The sequence below is a fragment of the Littorina saxatilis genome, linkage group LG1 (genome assembly GCF_037325665.1).
Source record: "Littorina saxatilis isolate snail1 linkage group LG1, US_GU_Lsax_2.0, whole genome shotgun sequence".
Lineage (NCBI taxonomy): Eukaryota > Metazoa > Mollusca > Gastropoda > Littorinimorpha > Littorinidae > Littorina > Littorina saxatilis.
Window position 1 is genome coordinate 21,572,053 of NC_090245.1, and position 24,410 is coordinate 21,596,462.

The 24,410-nt window shown below is 41.2% G+C and overlaps 2 protein-coding genes across 2 annotated transcripts; one reads left to right on the top strand and one right to left on the bottom strand.

Moving 5' to 3' along the window:
• Positions 1-863: 863 nt before the first annotated feature.
• On the bottom strand, positions 864-12,297 carry LOC138964534 (E3 ubiquitin-protein ligase TRIM33-like). The gene is made up of 3 exons (XM_070336524.1): positions 11,833-12,297; positions 11,352-11,465; positions 864-10,952 (listed from the first exon to the last, which is right to left on the bottom strand). The coding sequence occupies exons 1-3, from the start codon at positions 12,244-12,246 to the stop codon at positions 8,511-8,513; spliced, it is 2,970 nt and encodes a 989-aa protein (XP_070192625.1). The 5' UTR covers positions 12,247-12,297; the 3' UTR covers positions 864-8,510.
• Positions 12,298-14,043: 1,746 nt separating this feature from the next.
• LOC138964548 (ganglioside-induced differentiation-associated protein 1-like) lies at positions 14,044-22,859 on the top strand. The gene is made up of 5 exons (XM_070336533.1): positions 14,044-14,217; positions 16,947-17,151; positions 18,225-18,395; positions 20,194-20,403; positions 20,866-22,859. Exons 1-5 carry the CDS (start codon positions 14,161-14,163, stop codon positions 21,180-21,182), a joined length of 960 nt encoding a protein of 319 aa, XP_070192634.1. The 5' UTR covers positions 14,044-14,160; the 3' UTR covers positions 21,183-22,859.
• The last annotated feature ends 1,551 nt before the right edge of the window (positions 22,860-24,410 follow it).

Sequence of the window (24,410 nt, forward strand, 5' to 3'; positions counted from 1 at the left end):
ATCTTATCACAAACTTCTTTGTTTTTAGCCGTACTAAAACTAACAATGTCTCCCTTTACTGACTATCAACATCCGGTGTACTTTCGCTTTCTTGTATCTCACGCGAACAACACAGTGAGAGATAGAGCGAGTTTATGTTGTAATCTCATCTTAACAATAGCAAGAGAGAGAGAGGGGGGGGGGGGTCCGCTTTCTCTCTGAAACTCCCGCCTTATGCATTTGACGTCTAAATTCCTTGTTGAATTTGTTAAAAACATTTTTTTTTTTAAAGATTGACATATAGCTTTAAACCTATAGTTGTTGTACCTTATCTTTCTTCCTTTCTCTGTGTGTGTATGTGTGTGATATTTAATTTGTTATGTATATAAATTACAAAATTCTAAACGTTTGCATTGTGCAGTGTGTATTCCACGCACTAGCTTGTGTAAATCTCTTATAATTATGAAGGCAATATTCACAATTGGTTATTGTTGGCAGTGCAAACATTAATCATCGAATCAGTCATCTCGTATAATTGATGCTCCTGTAGTTTGTGGTAGCTTGCAGCAGACATACAAGTTAGGACTGTTATCAAGTCAGTGGTAGGTCAAAGCACAGTGATTGACTTTGCAAAATCCTTTACTTTTGCTCTGTACACAGTTTCCATACCATTGCTTATATCCATCCACTCGGTGTGTGTGTGTGTGTGTGTGTATATGTGTGTGTGTGTGTGTGTGTGTGTGTGTCTATGTGTGTGTGTACGTGTGTGTGTGAGAGAGAGAGAAAGATAGAGAAAGAGAGAGAGAGAGAGAGAGAGAGAGAGAGAGAGAGAGAGAGAGAGAGAGAGTGTTAATACTGGATCATAACAACAACAAACTCAAATAGACACCTTTTTTTTTAATTCAAAATGGTACCCATCTGATCATCACAACAATGAAAAACATGCAAAGTGTGTACAAAGAAAAAAAACGCTCTCCACTTTGTGGAACTAAAACAAACCAGATGTATCTGTACATATATACTTTTCTGTTCCTAAATTGTTATTCTTATTTCGTACATGTTAGCATGGTGTACGTGTGACATAAGATACTTTGTGACATCCCATTTGCTTCATCAAAACTTCCTTTTTAAATGTAGCCGAGGAATTATTTTTTGGCAGCAGTGATTATAATTTCAGCTTGTGCTTTCTCATTGACTAGAAGAATACTGCCACAAGAAGAAGAACAACATTGTAAGCATCTGCTTACTTCATCATAAAGCAGTTCTGTACGTCCAACATCAGCTATAAACATACGCCATCTTTCTATATAATATACTATAGCTGAGTTCTGCCGGATACAAATACATCAAGTATGCGTCAATTTTAGGTTATTAAAATACATTTATGGTTGTGTATTAAATCTGAAATTTACCCTTAAAAGTCACAACACCTACTACAGCATCATTTCTTGGGAAAAAAATACAAGAAGCTCAGAGAAAACACAATAAACTGAACAATAACTTCAACAGTCTGATATGAAATAATCTGCAGAATGATTTTCCCCATGTGAGCCAAGCAATATAAGTAAGCCATGGACTCAACAACAATCAAAAAGTAACCAGGTACATGTATGTACAGGGTACATGTATGTACAGGGTACATGTATGTACAGGGTACATGTATGTACAGGGTACATGTATGTACAGGGTACATGTATGTACAGGGTACATGTATATACAGGTACATGTATGAACAGGATACAATGTTAATATCAAAGTGGGAATGTAATTATTGAGAGGATCCACACTTCTGCAAAACACAGAGAGGCTGAGCATTGACCAAATATGCACATACAACCCGCAAGAGCTTCAACATGTATATATACGATACTAAAAAGATTGGTTCTTTCTGTTTTGTTTTTGCCAGAATAACATGGCATATTTACTGAGTGTTCACTTGAAGAAGTCCATGTTTTACAAGTTTTATGTTCTTCTAAGTTGTAAAGGACCAATGAATAATATGAAGCAATGAAAACATTTTTTCTTTTTTTCTGTTTGACAAGTCTTAACTGAAATTTAGAAGAATAAAACAAAGACCATTTGATTCCACCAACCCGCTTGCATTTTAAGAACAAAATATCTTTGAAATAAAAAGTTGTTGTACAGACAAAACTGAAAGCGCCACAGAAACATATATATACAAACTAAAACATATGCCGTGCAAAACTTCTGACCATTGGTAAGACAGACATAAACTGACTTAAGTCAGAGAAATCACAAGTAAGATTGCACAAATTGTAGGGTTGGCTGTGTCTTTTTTCCACTCTTCTTGACTTTTTTATAGCGGAAGGTGGAAGATTATGCATGTATGTGGATTTTGGAGGCATGGTCAGTTAAATTGTTAAAGTCTGGCACTTTCAGCCATACAAGAAGAAACTGTTAATCGTTTTTGTAAAAATGTACCTAAAACATTAACTGAGAATGCATGTAGATTTATAGCAAACTTCTACATAGCATTAATAGACATGCATATAAATGTTTAAAGAGACGGCAGTGTTTAAGATTTTGTACTCGGTATAACCGACAAGAAAACTGGCAATCAGTTGAAAAGAAAGCGACAACGTTTTCTTGTCCTGAACTTTGGCTCTGAAGCATACTGCTACATTTTAACAAGCTGCTAGGCCAAAAAACATCAAACTCAATATACACAAAGTTACCCTCCAGGTGAAATGGAGAAAAGTTCCTGATATAAGTCTCACAAATATCCCGACCTGTCATGCTTCAAAATGACATCTTTAACTGAAGGAAAGCATATTACAGTTCGCTTAACATTTACATAATTTGACATCAAATATACAAGATGTAAAAGATCAAATGTATACATGTATATATGTGCAATGGAACAGTACGAAGCAGACACTTGTTCTCATAGAAAGCCCACAGTTATAAACAATGATTCATCTGAACTGCACCTGAACTTTACAATAGCAATGCTGAAACAGTTGAGTGAGTAAAACCATGTGTTTTTATACATGTAGGAACTAAACCTGTTCTGAAAAGTAATGCAGAATTTTCATCCTGAAACAACACTCAGATAAAGTAGTGAATACACACAAGAGCTTTTGAAGCAGGGCTGTTTTATTTCTCTTAAGTTCTGTGAAATACTGCTTGTGGTCTGTGTTTTAAACACAAGGCAAAGTAATTCTGTCCCTGACACACATTGATAAGTAATTTAATTTTTTCAAAATATGACTTTACAGTATAAGCATCAGCAAATCTTTGGTTTCAATTTATGGGAAGACAACAGCTAGGACATGGCGTATATATAAGCACAAACATGCCAGTAATTGGAAGCGTGCCGTGCCTCTACATCTGATATATTGTTGACAAAATCATTGACATCAGTTTAATTGAAAGCACAAACGTCCACAAAACAAATGATTTTAAGCTATACACACCAAAATAAGAGTTTAAATATGATTTACAAAGAACAAATAGGTTAAACACCAAAATACCGAGTATGCTGAAAATTTGATAACAAAACTGTCATGTGTAGGTAAACAGTGAAAAAGAATGTACATACATACACTGTATTTAATGTACGTGGTGAACACATTCAGATATAAATACGTAAATCCTTTACCTAACACGGTTTGGAATTAAACAACAGAAAGGAAGGAAATACCAACCACAATGTCCAACAGAAAATCATTTCTTATACATATAAATATACATGTACATTTGAACATATATTCAATTTGGGAAAAGAGAATAAGCAAATGTTATACATTTTTCTGCATATGTACACAATATGCTGTCCTGGACTAAATTATTAAGCCCGTTTCAAAGGACATTCATTCAAGCAAATAGAGTGATGGTTCTGTTTCAACTTCAAGACCTTCAAAAAATCTGAGAAAGTTCGGTATTAACCCCTTCACTGCCACAGTATAACAGCATTATCCGAACAATCTATGGGAAAGAACTGTGTTTAGAACCCCTACAAGTACTTGGACAGTGGTTACCTCCCATTTAGTTTTCAGAAATGTCCTGAAATGTTGTTGACACAAATCCCACGTATGAGATACGGTTATGGGCGTAGGACAAACCGAAAATGACCACGTATTACATACAGGGTGGGCAGTGAAGGGGTTAAAAGAGCTGGGAGTCATAATTTGAGGTAAATTTTAAAAAGACATGAAGAAAAATATTGGGAGAAACAAGGGAGAATCGAAGTTTCAAAACAAAAGGTCCAATAACAGAGATTTCAGTTAGGCCCCCCAAAATTAATTGTTTGTTTCTGGTGACAAGACCCCCCAAAATAAGGGTAGGTAGGTCGGTAAGTTTTCTTCTTTTTATTGTAGTGAAGTTGTCTTTGTTTTATTTTTATCATAATTTATTTTTATTATAATTTACAAAGTCTTGTCATTGGTCAAAACATGTGCCAGATGCATCCCCTGTGTGTCCGAGAAGGGTAGCTTCCGTTACAAAGTCTGCAAATGGGGTTTCCTTTCTTAAGTTTTATTTTTGAAGGGTAAAAAATAAGCCAGGGTTGGGAGGAAAACAAAAGATTGGTTGGGAAACGGAAACTCTGAATTTTGTGTTTTACTTATTTTTTCCCAATATAAAGAGTCGATAGTTCGGGGACTAGTGTCTAAAACCGCAGTGTTTTTAAAACTATATCCACATTGCAAAAATCCCATTCCATAGATACATTAACAATATGATCCTGTGATAAACAAAGTCAAAGAAGGTGGCACAAGAAATAAAGGAGCAACCAGGCCAAGCTACAGCTAAAATCCTGATGGCATGCCTAGGAAAGGAATGAACTTAATTCTGCATCTCACAGCAAACACGCTTTCTCTCTGTGGTGATGAGGCAGCAAGTCTGTCTCCTGTACATTCCTCGATTATGTATTTGTGCTCAACAAAACCCTGAATATCAGCACTGAAAACACAAAGAAAACAAATAAACTCCTTGTTCTGTGTGTTTTTACCTGAAGTTCAAATGGCGCGATTACTTCAAATCTGTGTAGTTATAACAAACAACAATCTCATGGCAGCTTAAGATAAATCAACAAAATCTCTCTTAATTCATACACCACAGCTCAGCACTAAACAGGCACCTCAAAGGAAGTAAACAAACAGTTTTCATCTGAAGTGCAATGTATAGATGAAGTTTAAACGCAAAACAATATCTTGACAGCTTTTGATCAACAAGATCTTTCCACACACCACAGAGCTCTCAGCACTAGACTGAATAGCTTAAAGGAAATTCCTCCCAGGTGTCACAACAAACAACCTACTTGGCAGCTTTTAATCAACAAGATCTTTCCATATACACAACAGCTCAACAGTCACAGCTGACAACTCAACGGAAACAAGAGAATTCCCAGTCGCCTAAGTTTCCACATATGATCTGCTAAGGAGGTGGAGTTTAAAATCAGTAACAGCAATCTCTTGGCAGATTTTAATAAAACAACCGAATCTCTCTTTTTTCACCACAGCTCTGCACACAACAAGTTCCGAAATGACCTGACAAACGCTGATGTGAGAACCACATTCAACAGCACCCTGAATCACAACTCCGAAAAATGTGGGAGACAACGCAAACCACCAAAGTCCTGCATTGGAGAGGGAAAACCATAAAAGGTCAGACCTATTCAAAGGAATTCTGATAAGCCTTCATGCTTTATGATGGTTTTCCATATAGCGTGTACCACACTGCAGTAAAAACTGCACAGTCAACAAAACCCTGAATCACAACTCCAACAAATGTAGGAAACAAGCCACTCCAGTCCTGCACAAAAGAGGGAGAAATCTGAAAGCTCAGACCCATGCAGGCAAGGCAACCAACAACCACAGTACTTTGCAGTGAGAGAGGGTATTGTAGCTCAATCTATACTCCTTTTCTGCATTCAACATATCCCTGAATCTCAGCATTGAAGAAGGAGAGGGGGGAGGGGGAGGAGGTTGGGCGGGGAGCAAAAATCCAAGCCACAGAAGTCCTGCATATAACAGAGTATGAGGCCAGAAACTCAGATCTGTCAAAGCTAACAATCTCTCGTTTATTTAACAGATGCCAAACCCACTTACAAATAATACATTGCCATTCTATGGCCATTGAACTATGCATTACTCTTCTTGTGAAACAAATGAACTTAAACCTGCTTAAGCTCTGTAAATAATACCAAAAGAGAGGTAAACATTCAGAGAGAGACTCCCACAAACATGTCAGTGTTATCTGCTCATGTTTTATTTAATCATTCATTTCCATGAGACCTGTAAACTGTTTGCTTTACATGCATTACAACAAAGTACACATCAAACTCCATTATGCTTTACAATTTTTTTAACTGCAGTTCAGGTTCTCAGACAGAAATAACAACTGGGAATTTAGAAAACAAACAAAGCAATCAATCTCCTAGAGATCTTGTATGCGGTTTCAAAACTACCTTTTAGTTGTTTTACACATAACAGTCATTACATCATTTAACCCTTGATTTTCAACACTTAAATGGATCAAAGAAGTAAACACACATATGTATGATAGAACGATCTTCTAGAGATCTTTTATGCGATTTCAAAACAACATTTTACACATTACAGTCATAAAATCATTTAACTCTTGATTCTCAACACTCAAAAGTACCAAAGAAGTAAACACAGTATAATAAGTTTCTGGATAAGAAAGGCAGTGAAAGCTCATACCCAAAACACAAAAATGTTTATCACTAAAAAAAAATCGGTTATGTCACTACAAGTACAAAACCTTCAACTACACATCGCAGTGCTGCACCCAGTAAACTCTTGGCTCTCAAGTCAAGGAAAATGAGGGAAAGAAACAAACACATAATGCTGTTCTCAGGCCTCTGTCTTCCGTCACTGACGCATACAACAGTGGAACCCCCTTTTTTTTAAGACCACCAAAAATCTGAGAAAATCAGGTCTTAAAAAGGAGGGAGTCTTAAAATGGGGGTAATTTTACAGTGGTTAAGAACAGAAAGTCTGAGAAAACAAGGTCTTAAAAAGGAGGGAGTTTTAAAATGGGGCTCCATTGTATTTCCATTTGAAGCATTGTCCTGACCAGTCAACCATCCCATACTTTGTCATGTAGGTCTTCTGACCTCCAATTGTCCCACTAAACAAACAAAGCTAGGGGATTTAGACCCATATATAGTTTCAATTCAAGTCCAACTGACCTATTGCCCTCCAATTCTGTGGACAACAATGAACACAGATTAAATTTATACTGTTTCTAGATGATAAGAATCTTTCTTTCTTTCTTTCTTTATTTGGTGTTTAACGTCGTTTTCAACCACGAAGGTTATATCGCGACGGGGAAAGGGGGGAGATGGGGTAGAGCCACTTGTCAATAGTTTCTTGTTCACAAAAGCACTAATCAAAAATTTGCTCCAGGGGCTTGCAACGTAGTACAATATATTACCTTACTGGGAGAACGCAAGTTTCCAGTACAAAGGACTTAACATTTCTTACATACTGCTTGACTAAAATCTTTACAAAAATTGACTATATTCTATACAAGAAACAGTTAAAGGCATATTAACTCGATGAATATACACGCTAATTGCTTTACCAACAGCTGGAGACATGCTAAATTAAGTTCCCTGCAAAATATTGTGGTCTAGGACCCCTTAAATGTTGAGATATTTGAATTTTTATTTTGATCTAGATCGTCCTATTTATAGATTTGCCAACAGAGGGAACGTTGACGCAAGGGAAATAACTCCGCGTCTTTGTTGACATCCTCACTTTTTCAGAGGCTAGAACAAGCTGTAATGCATGTATATGGTCCGCGCATTGCGACATATCGTCATTATATGGCCTTATGATGCATTTGACATCGATTGTGGGCAAACTACACTTTGTAAACACGGGAGCGCGTACATATGCCTTTAACAAGGGTAAAAGGAGAAACAGAATCCGTTAGTCGCCTCTTACGACATGCAGGGGAGCATCGGGTAAATTCTTCCCCCTAACCCGCGGGGGGTGATGATAAGAATGAAAAGCAAAGGAGAAAATGGCTTCATGGTTCACATGATACACATAACAGTCCTGCAATCAAAAACTCTGCATCAGAAAGAATGGTGGTGAAAGCTCAGATCCAGGCAACACATACATTTTTTCATGGTTGACACCAGCACATGAAATATTCAGTAAATTCAGTTTCAGCATACAGATTAAAGAAAGGCAGTGAAAGCTCGCCCCCAGTCAAAACAGACAATATCTTCACAGTTTACCTGCTACAAGTACAAGTAACAATTCTGCAATCATGAGTGCAAAAGAAAGACAGCACTCAGTCAAAGAAAACAATCTGTTCATGATTGTCATAAAGAAATGAAATTACAAATTCTCAGTAAATTCAATTTTCTTGACAAAGAAGAAAGTGGAATTAAAATTCAGACCCAGTCAACTCAAAGCAGACAATTCAGACCCAGTCAAAACAGACAATTCAGACCCAACCAAGGCAGGCATTTGAGGCCCAGCTAAAGCAGACCCAGTCAAAGGAGACAATTCAGACCCAGTCAAAGCAATCTACACCCAGTCAAAGCAGACAATCTCTTCATGGTTGTTGATGAGAATCCTGTCCTGCCCGTCCTGTACCATGGTTGACACGTCTTCCAGAGATGCAGCATAATCGAGCTTGATGGAGTGCAGCAGCTTGCCGCTTGAAGCGTTGAGACACTCCAGACTGTTCTGTCGCGAGGAGCAGCTGATGATGTACAGACGCCTCAAGCCCACACTGCACACGCTGCGAGGGAACGCCGGGCCGGCGTGGATGACGCACCACTGGAGGGCGCCACTATGGTCCCAGCAGCTCACCTCCATGGTCATGCCGTCGAGGATGACGATCTTCCCGTCCTGCGTTGTGCACATGCTGTTGGGCGACTGGAAGAGAGGCTTGCCGTTGTTGTCGTTGACGATGGCCACTTTCAGCCGCAGTGCCGGTCCACCCACATCCAGGATGTGAACCCCGAGGGAAAAACGGGCGGCTAGAACGGTGGGTGACAGCCTAGCAATGTTCAGGTAGCCACGGCAGGTGTTGTGGATGTGCTGCAAGCTGAGCTGGTGGTTGCCCACGCTGACCAGCTGTAGGGTTTTGGCCACGTGGCTGACCACAGCGATCAGGTCTCCGCTCATGTGGCACACGCCATGCGGCTTGGTCAGGTCCACAGAGGGACACAGTCCATCCTGACCCTCTCGCATCAGCACCACCACCTTCACCCGACTGTTGGCGCGGTCCACCACCGCCAGTCGGCCGTTGGGCAAGAGAGCAAAGTCAGAGATGATGGGACGTCGCAGGTCTCCCGCCGAGGCTGGACAGATCTTGAACGTGGTGCGAAGCTTCTGCATTTCTGGTTTCGGCAGCACCTCATTCACTGGCTTGGGACTGGCTGCAGCCCCGTTCACCATGGACTCCTGCGCAAGAAGAGAGAGTCTCCCTACAGGGGTGGCAGCTTCAGCAGATGCTGAGGCCCCATCAGGAGTTGTGGGATGGTCTCCGTTCTGCAGAACCTCTACAGGCTTGCGACTCTGCGTGCCGCCTTGAACAGTGCTGTTGGTTGTGATGGGTGAAGTCATGGTAGAAGAGCTTGTGACAGACAGGGAGTTCAACGCTTTCCTGGACTGCTCCAGCAACTTGGCTGTTTTGATTTGTGGTCTGCTTGACGTGGGGGTCTGGCCCACGGAATGCTGAGTATTGGTTCCCCTGGAAGACGGTAGCACGAGGTCGGCTCCAGCGCCTGCTGGTTTTGGCAATGTGGGTTTTGGCAACGTGTGCGCCCCTGACATGGGTGAGGTAGAGGGCATGATGTTGAGCAGTGTATCATCTGAAGCTGGGTCAGCAGATGCCCCTTTGGGGATGGGTTTGAACTGGCTGAATAATGCTGTGACGCTTTTGGCAGGGACAAAGACAAAGCCAAGGTTGCTGGAGCTCCTCTTGGGGCTAGCCTGCTTTACGGTTGAGTTAGCAGCTGTGACGACAGGATGCTTCACGCTGAACACAGACCCTCCTGGCAAAGCTTTGCGAGCAAGGCTGTGCCGCGGGCGTGCTGTGGGTCTTCGTACCGACTTCTTTCCCGAAGATGTGAAAGAGAAGGGATTTCGCTGACCGTCGCTGCTGTTACCACAGGCCATGGACCCTTCCGACGAGGAAGTAGAGGCAGCCGATATGTCAGAAGAGGTGGAGAGAACAGACCTACATGCCAACCTCTCCTGCTGCAGCTGTAGAGCAAAGCTATGATGTGCAGGGCTGAAATTGTTTCCAACAGCCGACAGCTTGGCTGGGGTGTGTTCAGGGTCCGGTGGCTTGGGAGTTGCAGCAGCTGTTTGGTTTGAAGCAGTGGCCCCTTGCAAGTCTCCTGCATGGCGTGTGGTCAGTGAGGTCCTACTAACCATCTTCTTCAGTTCTTCAAGTTTTGCTCTCGCCACACCGGGCACATCAAAGCGACTGGTGTCTATTTTAGACAAGAAGGCGATAACAGCAGCCACATCTTTCTCCGCTTCTCTCAGCTCTTCCAGGCTGACTTCCTGCAGGAGCTCAATGTCAGACGTAATCAGCTGCCTGCTTTGCGTCTTGGTCACATTCTGTTCAAGAACTCTGATAAACACGCTGATCTGCTCCTCGCAACTAACCAGGTGCTTCTGCGTCTTGGAGATAACCTCATGCGTCTTCAGCATGTCCGACCTCTTCTGCTCCTTGATCTTGGTGATGAGGCTGTCGTAGGCCTCGTCCATCTCCCTGAGGCTGCTGGTGATGTTGGTGGACAACACCTCCTTCTCCTCCTTCAGCTTGGCCTGCTTCTCCTTGGCCTTGTCCAGAATGCTGATCAGGTTTCTCTGTGATGTCTCCAGCTGCAGGCGCCGTGCTGCCGCCATGGGTGTGACTGAGTTCAGCTTGCTGCACTGTCGGTGCTTCATCAAGGCGCACATTGGGCACAGAAGCTCGCTGCAGTCTTCACAGAACATTTTCACTACCTGAAAACAGAACAAAAATGTTTTGTGTGAAATTGTGTACATTCAAGATCTAATGTGTAATGCCAACATGAACCACATTTAAACAAGAAGTACGCTCACACTACCACTTGCGAGCAACTTAGTACAGCTGAACTAGTTTGCCAGTGGGGTGGATGACACAAAACCTGGCAAGCAGTCTATATTAACCAAGATATATCTACATATCTACTAAACCACACTTCTCAAAACAGGTTTATCAAGATTCAAATGTGAACTAAGCGGTACTCTGACTAAAGCTGGAATTTTTACCAAATCACACTTCTAGAAAAGCGTCTGCATTATAAGTGGCAATACAAGCATTTCAACTGGCTCACAACAAAGAACTTGAGCATGATTGTCTCTTCAATATTGTTATCTCACCTCTTCTGGATGTTCACTGCAGTGTCTGCGCTGCTTCTGGTGTTGTTCTCTGGAAGGGTGATCGTCAATGGGCACAATCGAGTGCTTCTGGCATGATGGAATGCTCATGTGGACCTGTGAACAGTATGAAAGGTAACCATGAACTCCCGAATCGAGTAAGAAGTTAGTGACACTCAATTTTAGTCAATAAAATAAAATGCATGGATTCAAATAGATCTACCTCTCTTCTTTTCCTTCTCTTTTCTTTAACACTTGTAATTTTTCCCTTAACTTCATGTTTTTCCCATACTCTGCAAGGTTTTCAGCAATATCATTGTAAACATAGTAGCAAACAACAAAGCAACAAACAATATAAATCCAAGAGCAATAGTAAGACTAAGGCTAGGAGATAATTTGTCAAACGTGTGGCTGGCACCTTAGATTAACTTAACACTCTAAAGTTCTCAAAATCATGATACAACAGACAAAATACACAACATACCTGCATGCAAGCCTCACAGTAAGGGTGAGAGCAGTCAAGACAGAAGTGCTCCGCCTCTTTGGGGAAGGGCATCTGCTTGGAACAAGGGAAGCAAACCTCCCCCTTGACGTCCCCCTCCTCCTTCCCCTTAGCTACCTCCGTCAGGCAGCTGGCCAGGTCCATCATGATGAAGTTACTGCGGAACTGCACGCTCCACTGAAACAGCGGGCGGTAAGGGTGAGGGGGGTAGATCTCCTCCCGGCAGACGGGGCAGGTGAAGTAGTTCTGGTTGGTGGTCATGGTGCAGTTCTCGATGTAACTGCTCAAGCATTTCTGGCAGAAGGAGTGGAGACATGGCAGCATGCGAGGGTCGACGTAGGCTTCCAGGCAAATTGGGCACTTGATGACTGACTGGATCAGCGACTCAGCCGCCATGGTGGGGTTTGTTGTGGTTGGTTGCTTTTTCTTTCTTGTTTATCTGCTTAGAGCCACTGAAAGAAAATAGGAAAAACTTGTCAGTTAACTAAAAAGTTAAAAACAGCAGAGCTCTCAGATGTTGACCCAAACAAGGGTTGAGTTCATTGCAAAAATGTGAGTAATTGTAAATCATTAAATATTGCATTTGTGTAGACCTGTGCCATGCACATTTTAACCAGTACTGCTGCAGAAAACAGATCCAGTTCTACCTAGCTCTGCAAATCACTTTAAGTCAGTGCAACTTGTATCCAAGATAACTGAGTAAGTGAGTATGTATACATCATTATTAACATACTCCAGCAGACAATCACACACCCACTGCAACATGTCACTACACTAAAACTTCAGCAAGCAACCAGTGCTGCGTGTTTGTAATTTTAAACAAATAAGTAAATTAAAATGTTTAAACAACGAAACAAAAATTAAAAATCATTTAATCTGCAGAATTTAGTCTCACAAAAAGGTTAAACACACCTCCATCACCTGCCTTAAAAAAATATAAGAAAACAAACCAAAGCCAATTAAAGGAAATGATATTTTATACATGTACCCTGACCTTAATTTCTTTCATTTTATAAGTATTTCAGTGAGCCAACGTCCAAGCCACAGAAAAATGCCTATCTCATCAGCCTAATTTGAGAGAAACTGAATTGAATTATGCAAAATACTGCACAACACAACACTTTTGTTTTAAATGACATGCATGCCTGTGTCAAGAGCTTCAATTTGTGTTCAACCATAAGTTAAAAGATAACCAGCAGAAATTAAACATTGAGCTGATGACATGGAAAAAGTGACAAAAACAATTAGGTTCATGTCAATTTTGTCATCACTATCAGAATCAGGAACAACAAAATGCTGATAGCAATGAAACGTTCTCCTGACGTCTAGTAATTCTAATCGTCAAGTCTGCAATTCTTACTTATTGCTGAGACAACGGTTTACCTCCAACACAAGTGACATCAGACCAGACACTGCTCGCTTGACAACAAGAGCAGACAGCTGAGCCTGCTTGTTTTTCTCTTTTTCCTTTTTCTGGAAAGTGCACCCACACACACAACTTGATTCCCCTTTGGCAAGTTCGAGTAAAGTTGATCAAACAAAGAAAGCTTAAAACGTGTAACCATAGCCAGACAGAATCACCATTTCTGGCGGAGAAAAAGAGATCACAGGTCTGAAATCGTGTCGGAAAATCCCTAAAAGACGAGAGAATCAGGAAAAGGAAAGTAGGTCAACAAAAATAGCTCTGTTGCCACCCTCAAATGAAACAGCCGCATTTGCGTCTGTTTTTCGTCAAAATGATTCAAAAACGTCATTGTGCACTTCTTTGCTTAAATATACGTCTCACATCTCCCAAAATAAGAATAATTCATTTTCTAAGACAATAAATCGAACAGTAAACTTTCTTACCGTAATAGGACAACAAACGCAGACGAGTACTCCAGACACAAAGGGGCACCACTCTCATTCCGTGTGAAAGGTTTCCTCCCGAAATAGTGGTGACCTGCAACCTGTCCCCCCTGTCTGCCTAGTTCAAGAAGACCAAAGGCCAACACAGAAAAGAGAACAATCTGTGCAAAAAACAGTAAAACATGTTATTTGTATTCCTCCGTCTTGATGTTTAAACCCTGATCTCAATATTCTGATAAAAAGATAAACAACAGATTGCAAATTATTTTTAAAAAAATGAACAATCTCGAAAGAAAGCGAATTATTCCCTACACAAAATGGACTCTTCCAGCAATATTCCACATTTTCGCATTGGCCATTGCAGCAGACGAAGACTGTCCCGGGAATTGAATAGGCCAGCCATTTCTTTGCATTTGCAGCTTGACTTTAGGGACATAACACGGTCTTCTGTTGAACTGCATCATGACAGACCGACGAGTGAAACTATATTATTTCCCCGCTTCCTACTATTCGCAAAAGGTGAAATATCTCATCATTTTTGATCTCATGACCTGACCTTGAATTCTTGTATTGTACTACGCAGAGCAGTCATTTCATGACCAACATGCTTACAAATGTTTGAGTGATTCTCATCATCAAAAGACGGTTAGGTTGCATGCCTTCCAATGGTCCTGTTCACTTTGATCAATAACCATTTTATCATTGATCAATTACCATGTTATCATGGTTAATCCAAGAAATCCTGCATGCGGACTCTTCTCTTGGTCTAGCCGGTGCTAGCCGGTGTGTTTATACTTTATCACTCTATGCAAAACAAGCTAATAGTAATACTTTACAAATCTATCAAATGGTGAATGCATGTGCAGTTCTCAAAAGTAGAGACTGTGGAAGCTCAGACAGACAGACACCCACACACCCACACGATCATGTACAAATATAATATATATGTTTGTAAACTAGTAGAGACCCTATCGGTATTCCAAGCTCAAGCTCTCGTAATCTCCCAAACTTCAGAACATAGCAAAGCATGCGGTACAGCGATCTCGTGCGAGCAGCGCAAGCCAAGGTTCGAAGTTCTCGTGATGTTCAAAGCATAACAAAGAGCGTGTCTCGCGAGAGCTGCTCAGATACCGAAAAGGTCTATGAACATACGACCTATGTTTTGGCTTCCTATATTATAACTCTTGAAGGTATGTTGATTCCTTCACTGCAATAGCTCTTCCTCTTGGACTTCCTATCTTTCATGACTGTAATCTGCATGATCGTCTTCGCTGAACCAAATGGAACTTATAATACAAACCTGACTAACGACCACTCGATCAAGGGACCAGCCAAAAGTGGTTTTTATAGTCAGGTGGTCATTATGGACAGGATCCCCTTTTCGCGAACCTCCAAGCTCACTTTAATGCTCCAGTAGACATGTAAAGTATTTCAAACAGAGTGAGAGGTATCCAGGTTTCCCAATTGCTTCGTTTCCGGCCGATTTATGTGGAGCACGTGATGCGCACAAAAAAATATTGGCGGTCTAGAAGTGTCGTCTGTGCAATGATCGCGGCGGCTTTCTTGACCGCCAAGGACGACCACGCACGTTGTGAGACGTCATTCGTTAGACCTCAATACAGAGAGAGAGAGTATACTGACGCGGAAGGGGTCTATGTTGACCAAAAGCGGGACTGCATTCCCTGTAGGTGTTTTCCTGTATACAGGGAACACACCTACTGACCAGCTACATTTTCTGTAGGTTTTCTCGAGTTGTTTGAGGTCATGTGACTCCTTGAAACACCCTCAAAAATAATGTTTTTACCCAAAATTTGTTGAGCTACAAACTTTCAGACACAAACATCCACCCCAAAGTGCAAAGAAAATATCACATTCACCAATTTAGTCACATTTAACGAACCCTAATAAGGCCAACAAAAAAAAATGCTTTGGTTACGGTTTCATGGCAAAAAAAAATAGGGTAGGTAGGTCGATTAAACTTTTTTTTTATTTTATTATTTTTTTTTTCCTCCAAGTTTTTGAGAGTCATGCCAAAGTCCAGTTCGAAAGAGTCTTCGGGCTCGGCACTTATTTTCGTCGACCCAACACATTTTATCCCGAACAGTTTGCCGTCCAAAGTTGGATGAAAATCATGAAAAATGTCCACCAAGGTTGCACTCTTCGAGTACCGACTTATCAGTCGTGTTTGTTCGATATGAACGCACTTTCCGAATACGATTGCAAATGCAGACGACATCTTTTTACGTTCGCGCAACGAACGAACGCACGAGACTGACTTCCCTTGGATATGGGAGTTGTAAAAAGCGGAGTGGTGTCCCTTGTCGGGCTTGTTGTTGTCTGCTCGCCGGCGATCGATGTTTTCTCTGTGCCGTGGTGTTGTCGTTTTCGGTGGGATTTTGTGTGTGTGTGTGGTTTTTTTTTGTGTATGTATGTGTTTGGTTCATTTTATTTTTAGCTTTAGGACCAAAAAAAAAGTTTAGGGTCGGCCCAAAAAGTTAGGGTCGGTCGGGAAACCGTAACCAAAGCATTTTTTTTTTTTGGCCTAATGACACTGATGCAAAAGCTTTGCCATCAGCATATAGTGCATCGCATTACGCTACAATGATGTGTTATCGCTTGAAAAGAACGCTGCGGTATCGCTGTGCTGTCAGCTGTAAACACATGTCATACATATATAATGTATGTTCTAATTCCGACTGCATGTAGTGAAGTAAAATGTGCATTTGCTGAAAGGGCGTAGTAGTACTTCAGTCTTATCAAAAGTTAGACTGAACTCGGCATTTTACGGCAGCCTCGTGTAGGACACGAGACTGAGTGTGATCTGTTTTCCTAAGGGGAAAAGCACCTGGGTGCAATCCCTGTATACAGGAAAAATTACCTACAGGGAATGCACTCGCTTTTGGTCGACATAGACCCCTTCTGCTATACTGACGGTCAAAAGTCAAAACAGGCATACTCCAGATATTGATTGTCCTGGCGATGTGACATCATTTTGAGATTCATTTGCTGTGAAAGCAAAACTTCTGTGGGGCTTAATCAGCCTGGATATTGCCAGCATGCTTGTTAAAGATAGTAATTTTCTGATAACCAAAGGCAAGTAAGCACACTAAATGCATACGACATGTGTAATGGAGTAAGCGAGAGTTATCCGGATAACTCTGGCTTACTTTTCTTGTTTATCAGATCTCAAAACAGCGCTCTTCCTCATTTCGCTTAGAATAGTAAGATATTTTTTATGTTTTGTTCAGGCTCTGATTGCCGCCCAGGAAAAGGAGGTGAAATATGAGCCAGTCATCATCAATATCCATGGTCCGGATGGTGGGGAGCAATGCACTGCGGCCTACATGCGTCGGAGCGCAAACAAGGGGAAAGTGCCGGTACTTCAGGATGGAGAAAAAGTCATCACAGAGTCTGAGGATATTGTGGACTACATAGACAGGGAGTTCCCAGCAGGTATTGTTGCAAAACACTTTCTTCATTTTTTTCGGAGGGTGGTGGGAGGGGAGAACTTGTCATACCATTTTAAAAAGTTGAAAGAGGATGAAAGTCGCTTGTTCATTTCAATGCTTGTTATTCTCTCAGGTGTCAGGAGGTTGGTTCCGGATAACTCACTTACTCCATAACGCATGTCATATATGCATTTAGAGTGCTTACTTCCCTTTGATAGACTGATGTGAGTTTTGCTCATGATTTTTTTTTTTTTTTACGTTGTTGGCTTGGATCGATCGTTTGTTTGAATTTTATAGAACTCTCAGGTTTTGCGATTAAGTTGATGGTCCAATTTTTTGGTGTTTGTGCATGCAAAAATAACACTTGCTTTGGTTTATATGATTGTAGTGTTTTAAGAAAACAGAATTCTGCTGAAATACTTCTCACCACAGTTCTGTCCTCTTCTTCCCAGTCAATACTTAGGACGTAAAGGACATATTTTATGGTACTGTAGTTGCTGTTTCTAGATGCGAAACTCATGCCACACAACCACAAAGGGTCAATGGTTTGTTCTTTTTATGATATTTAAGCTTGGTAGTGGTACCGTGGTTTTACCTATGATGAGAGGACACCCTTGGGACCAACTTCACGTGTCTTAAATTGCAGGTGACTATATTGTCATGACAGGTAAATGCTGGTAAAGGTAATGAAATCAAAAAACAAATAGACTGCCAAAATATGCTGGTGAATGTAATGGTTTATCAGGAGTTGTGCTGTCGCTAGAGGGGCCTCACATGGCAGGTACCAGTGTAATGAGACCAGAGATTGATGTAATGATATGAATGATGTTTGTATAGTATGACACTCACACACATAGACAACACTGTGAAGGCGTGTATAGTAATGATTACACTGTATTGTAGATAAGACTAAAAATGTAAGGTTGAATAAGCACAAAGTAGAGAGCACTGATAATAATAGACTGGACGCTGTGATAGCTGAATGCAGCTAGCTGAGGCTGGCTGTGTGGCCAGGCAATATGGATAATCATGACCAGATATCAAGTGCTACAATTGACTTGTTAACTACATTTTCAGATACCAAACTTGTGCCTGACCTGAGCACAGAGATCGGGAGAGAGGTGGCCAAATGGCGCAAAGAGCTGGACGCTGTCCCCATTGAGCCAATCACCTTTGGCCTCATGGGCAACCCTGACCTGTCCATCAGCGGTCTCCAGATCCCCGCTTTTATGAGAAAGAAAGGCACAGGTAGGTGTTCTGTCCACAGACACATGATGGTACAGTGGAACCCCCGTTTTAAGACCTCAAAAACTCTGAGAAAATTAGGTTCTCAAAGGAGGTAGTCTTAAAATGGGGGTAAATATACTGAGGTTATGAACAGAAATTCTAAAAAAAACAAGGTCTTAAAATGAGGGGGGGGGGGGGGGGTGGGGGTGGTCTTTAAAGGGAGGTTCCACTGTACAAACAGTTGAAATGAATAATACAGCGCAACCCACCTTTTAAAAGTCAAACAATCTGTAAGAATCAACAGGAGGTAAATATTCAATCATCTTATGACAGAAAGTCTGAAAGGCAATTAAGGATGGGGATGTCCTGAAGGATGGGGATGTCCTGAAGGATGGGGATGTCTTAAATTGGGATCTTAATCAAAAGGTGGTTTCCACTGTAGATATAGAGAATACTACATGGCTTGCTGTGTCCTACCAGATTTACACGAGTTGTTTTTTTTAAATATTGAACTGCGAGCGAAAGCAAGCTGTTCACTATTTAAAAAAGCAACGAGTGTAAATCTGGTACGACACAGCAAGCCATGTAGTATTCTGTTTATCCTACATACTGTACTTACGTGTATTTTACTGAAAATGTCTTGCAGTCGAGGCAGCTAAATTGAAGACGCTTGTTTTGGAACCTCGATCTCTTCTAAAGCCTCGTGCAATCTATTACGTCAAAGCAAAAAAACGTCACTCTGAAAGTGTGGCGTGACGTGTTAGTTCTAAAGATTCATCGAGGGTAATTAGCGAGCGCAATTTTTGTTTCTATAATGACGTTTGTCTCGGTGACTTTGGCATCATAAGGAGTGGAAAAACAGGTCCCTGCCAGACTTGCTTGACATGACCTCATTTACATGATATACACACGTGTGATTTGAACGATTATTATCTCACGGGTGTCTCTCTCACGTATGTAGGATAAATTATATTTCTTGTCTGTTTGTAATATCAGTTTGTTAGCAGGCGTATGTTAGGAGCTATATCTTTAACTTTTAAGGTAAGAGGAGAAGTACACCTTATAGACAGGTGTTTGTATGTGTGACAGGGAGACTACCGTCACCCTTCACAGCAGGCTCTGCAAAGTTGTCGGCCGTTTAGGAGCACGTTTCTTCAACGGCGCTGACACCTGTGAATTGTAGAGCTCTGTTTGTGATGGGGTCTGGCGGCTGCTGTCTCCTTGCATGTACACATAACAGTTTCTATAGGGCTAAGAAATGAGCTCTAAAATCTCAATCCTGTTTGATCGGACTTTGATTGTAGTGTTCCGGCACTCGGCTACATATGGAAAATTTTATATAATCTATATTGTAGAAAAAAAACTCCTTGGGGATCATCTGAGGTGGTCATGATGGACAGGTGGTCATTATCAACAGATGTTCATCACGGCTGAGGTTCAACTGTATCAGGCTCAAGCAGGCTGGGGAATTCTCCTCAGATCCTCAAATTTAAAAAAAAACACTGATTGGTTTTTATTAGGAAAATAAAAAATCTCTGAGGACAAAAATTCTAATATAGACTTAGTACACAAGTCCTGATCAATGTGCTGTAGTACACAGTCTAGAAATAATTACATTTCCTGCAAGGAGAGGCCTCCTGATACCTTCCACAAAATGCCCCAAATAAATTTCATTTTCAGAATTTGTTTAAGGACAATAGTTCCCCAGCGTGCTCATGGTTTAAGGATGTAAGATCTGCATTTTCCGTGATGTGTGTGTAATAAAACAGAGAAATGGAGACAATTAAAGACTGACTTACACATTTTTTCCTCTATGCAGAGTTAATGGCATCACTTCAGATCAACGCAGCCAAAATAGAACAGCTGGCAGACGAGCACCCTGACCTGCGAGAAGCTTACATGGCCAAGGTCTCAGATTTGCAGAAACGGAGGCAATTCGTTTCAGACAAGGACAAAGTGGTGAAAGTATTGGACGAACTTGAGACGACCTTAGACCAGGTGGAGCAGCAGCTGAAGAAAGTTGATGCCGGTAAAAGATGTTTTGAGTTCTTTTTACATACATTTTTGATTTTCAATCAATTTCAAGGCCGTATTCTGAAGGGGTTTGTTATTCAAAATCAGCACAAAAAGTAGGTACAAAATAAGTGTCAGCTTTGGTCACTGGTAGTAATTTCAATGAACAGAAGAGATTTTAAAATTTAAGTCTGAGTGGTCATCTGTATCTGTCCTGTATGGCTGTGTTTGACTACCGCAGTGGGAGGGGAAGGTAGGAGAGGGGAAGGGGGGATGGATTCGACTGTAGTTTCTGGTCTAGCACTCCTTTCTGTATTCATGGGGTACATCTCTCACATAGACGACATTTTTTTACGAGCAGACTCTACCAAATATGACCCACTTTGGCACCTACTCTGCATGCCATAAGGCAGCTTTACTCCATTTTCATGGATAAGGACTTGTTCCGAATATCATTCTATCTATTTGGCTTGTGCAGATCCCTCCAAGGAGCTTTGGTTGTGCGGCCAACAATTCACAGCGGCAGACATCAACCTTTGCATCCTGATGGGACGTCTGGATTTGCTAGGGCTGGCAGGACGCTACCACAACGCAGAGAAGCGACCACGCCTGCACGCATACTGGGAAGCCGCTAAGAAACGACCGACCGTCAACCGGGTGACTGTTCGCGCCATTAGGGAAATGATGAAAATGAATGTGAAGAAAGGTTTGAAGAACGCTCTGCCTTACCTAGGGGGCTTGGTCACTGTGGGCTTAGCGGCTGGTTTGGCTTTTGTCTTTGCCCAGAAGAGATAGGTTTGAACGCAGTGTGCTGGCCAGAGAGGAATAAGGGAGTGTGATATCTCAGTGATTCTGAATTTTGGAACGATAGCAGTCTTATCTGTTTTTGGAACGATAGCAGTCTATCTGTTTTTGGATCTCAGTGATATATTGTTTCGGTTTCCATTTATCTCCATTACACTATCTTCAATATTGAGCAAAAAGCTAAGAACAGGGGTTGGTGTGCACGATTTTATGTATCGTATGTGCATGTAGGTTTAGAGGCATAATCAAGGTTAATAATAATGGTAGATTTTTTTCTCTCTTGATCTGTGGAATGAGAAGAGTCAAATACTTCCTCAGGTTAATGAAAATGTTACTAGATTATGGATAGTGAGACACTGCCAATTGAATTACTACGCAAGTCACTAAGAAAGTTTTGATGAAAGCTTCCAAAACTAACCTTTCTTTAAAAATTCATGCAAGTCAATGGTATTATTGTTTGAATTGTTTTGTTGGTTGTTATGTATGTATGTAAAGAATTACACTAACGTAAATAATTCAGCAAAACCAAATGGTGAATTGTGGATCAAGGAAAATGGTTGAATGCAGACGTGGTTAGAACTTGCACAAATCTTTCTTTGGAATTATTTTTCAGTAGCAGTTTGTGAGACTGATTTTTTTTTCTGAACTTTGTTTCTCTTGTCTGCTTATGTGTGAAATGAAAAGTTGTGAGTTTCTGATGTGTTTTGTTAAGGCATCATTTGTTGATAAGTTGCAAAGTGTGTAGTTATGGCAGAAAGTGACACTGTGTTCGACCTGAGGTATGGATGGGCAGTTTGTTGATGTTCGGAAATTATGTGCATTAAATTATAAATCAGACATGGGATTCTTCCGTAAAATTACGGAATTCCGTAAATTTTTAGGCTCCAGGGATCATTCTTGAGATTCGTGCAAATCCGCTGAGAAAATTTTGGGGTATATGTAGGTATATCCCAAGTTTTTCGGCCGGTCCGCTGATCGCGACGCTCCATTCCATACTATTCTTGAACGGTTGGTTCATAAAACGGTCAGACTGTTGCTGGTCGATCCGTATGGGAACGCGCTCTGTGTCTTTGTCTCCCACAGTCACCGTTTCAACGTAGCTATCGGGGATTCAGTATAAGCATACCGTATGAGAATGATTCGGCGCCATTTTTACATCGCTTTGAGCCACTTGCCAAAATGATGAGGAAGCTAAAGCGAGACGAAACCGTTCTATCCCGGGAAATTGACCAGCAGAAGTACAAGAAAAATCTCTGGAGATTCGACTGGCTCGATGAAGTTGTATCATTGAGCTGGAAATACGAGAAAGGCCAGAAGACACAAGACGTGAAACTGAAAGTTGGCGATGCTTTTGCTAAAATCAACTTGCCGGGAAAAGCTCAGTGCACTTTGTGCAACGATGTTAATGTTATCAACTACGGTTCCAATGGAAAGACTGCCCTCAAAAGCCACTTGAAAAGCAACAAGCACCTGACTATCCTGAAAACCCAGTCGTGTAATCAGTCACTGGGGTCGTTTGGCACCGACAAGGTAAGAACATTGAAACCACACCGTCACACGCCACCACCCCCCCCCATCCCCGCCTCTCTCTCTCTCTCTCTCTCTCTCTCTCGTTCTCTCTCTCTTTCTCCTCCTTATTTTGAGTCTTAGCGTAAAATTAATTTGAGAAACATGGGAAGGAAGAGAAAGGGGGGGGGGGGGGGGCTATGATTAAGCTGAAATATGCATTTCAGGGCCATTTTTGTGTGTCTAAAACACTAAAAACCTTCAACCTACCCCGACCAGGGGCGTTGCCCCTGGACCCTACTGGGGGCCTTCTGCGGCCCCCAGACCCCCACCTTTTTTTTCCTTAATTATCACTTTTTCGGAATCCCATGTCTGATAAATGGAAAGATGTTATGGTTGGGGAAGAGACTATTTATTGTAGTAATTCTTTTGTGAGAGCATTTTGAGTGATTATATAAGCATATATCATATAATCATGCAAAGGAGTGATTGTATAGCTTTCCCTGTTTTTTGCTGCATTTTTGTTCTGCATTTTGAAATAATATTGCCTTATATACTTTTGTTAAAGTATTTTCGGTACAGTATTTCTCGAAGATTTCTGAAGATGCTGATTATTAAAATGTGATGCAAGTAGCACACTGTAATTTTTTTTAAATGAACAATAGTCAAACTAATCATGTTCAAAGTTAGTAAAGCAGGGCCTAGCATTGTAAGCCGTTCGGCGTACTTTACGCCGAAATAACATCTCCAGTACGCGGAACTCGATTTGGTGTACGCCGAAATGCAAAAACCTGTTATTCCCAAACGGTAAACCCAAACAGTCCCAGCTTTCGTTTTGTGCGCCGTTCAGTTCAATTCTCAATCGGTTTGACAGTTTGCTTGAGCACGCACTTCCTCTGGCATCGCGCGAGCATGCTTTGTGCCGGTGTTTTGTGGCTCTAGACTTGAAATAATGTCTCGAAGCGACATTGTTGAACGTGGTCAGCCATTCAGTGACAAAGAATCCAGGTATTCCTGGAAGTGGGAATGGCACTTTTAGGCCAAATAACACAAGATTGTCAGTTTTCTTGTTTTCTGTCTGTGTTTTGCTTGTTGGTGAAGGCATAATTTAGTTGCTCAATCTTCTTTGGGGGGGGGGGGGGGGGGGGGGTAAAAAATCTCCCAAAAAAACTCCACCAGGGGCTTTGCCCCTGGACCCCCGCCTTTGTAAGCTGAACTCACTTTTTCCTATGCTAGGCCCTGAGTAAAGCCTCTAATTTTGTATGTATATTTCTCAGGATTTAGTTTTAAGTATGCAGGAAGGGAGGGATGGGGGGATGCAGAGATTTATCAAGAAATAGGTGTGAATACAGAGCCAACATTTTATAATCATTATGAAACTGACTGTCCGCTTTTTTTCTGTCTCTTGTGTGATGGGGAGGGGGAAGAGTGTAAGGGTGACATCCAAAATCTTGATGTGGGTGATGCTGTAGTTAATTTTTGGCAGTTCTTATTCTATTTTTCCTGAGTTTTTTGTTTTTATAGCTGATATCTTGTCTTGGGATGTAGGTTTAGAATGTTGTGAACAAAGCAAGGTATCTTGAGTTAGCATCATACTCATTTTTGTTATATATATATTTATGAAACTTTATACACTTTAGTGCAATAGTTTTGTTACATTCATTCAAATCATATTGTTATGAGGTCATATATTTTTGTATGCGCTTGTGCTTG

Excerpts from the sequence above, each read along its gene's own strand:
- LOC138964534 (XM_070336524.1), bottom strand. The coding sequence starts at position 12,246 with ATGGCGGCTGAGTCGCTGATCCAGTCAGTCATCAAGTGCCCAATTTGC. Across the intron at positions 11,466-11,832 it reads ACTGTGAGGCTTGCATGCAG|GTCCACATGAGCATTCCATC; the intron begins GTATGTTGTGTA and ends TACTGTTCACAG. Across the intron at positions 10,953-11,351 it reads GCAGTGAACATCCAGAAGAG|GTAGTGAAAATGTTCTGTGA; the intron begins GTGAGATAACAA and ends TTCTGTTTTCAG.
- LOC138964548 (XM_070336533.1), top strand. The coding sequence starts at position 14,161 with ATGACAGACCGACGAGTGAAACTATATTATTTCCCCGCTTCCTACTAT. Across the intron at positions 17,152-18,224 it reads AGACAGGGAGTTCCCAGCAG|ATACCAAACTTGTGCCTGAC; the intron begins GTATTGTTGCAA and ends CTACATTTTCAG. Across the intron at positions 20,404-20,865 it reads GCTGAAGAAAGTTGATGCCG|ATCCCTCCAAGGAGCTTTGG; the intron begins GTAAAAGATGTT and ends TGGCTTGTGCAG.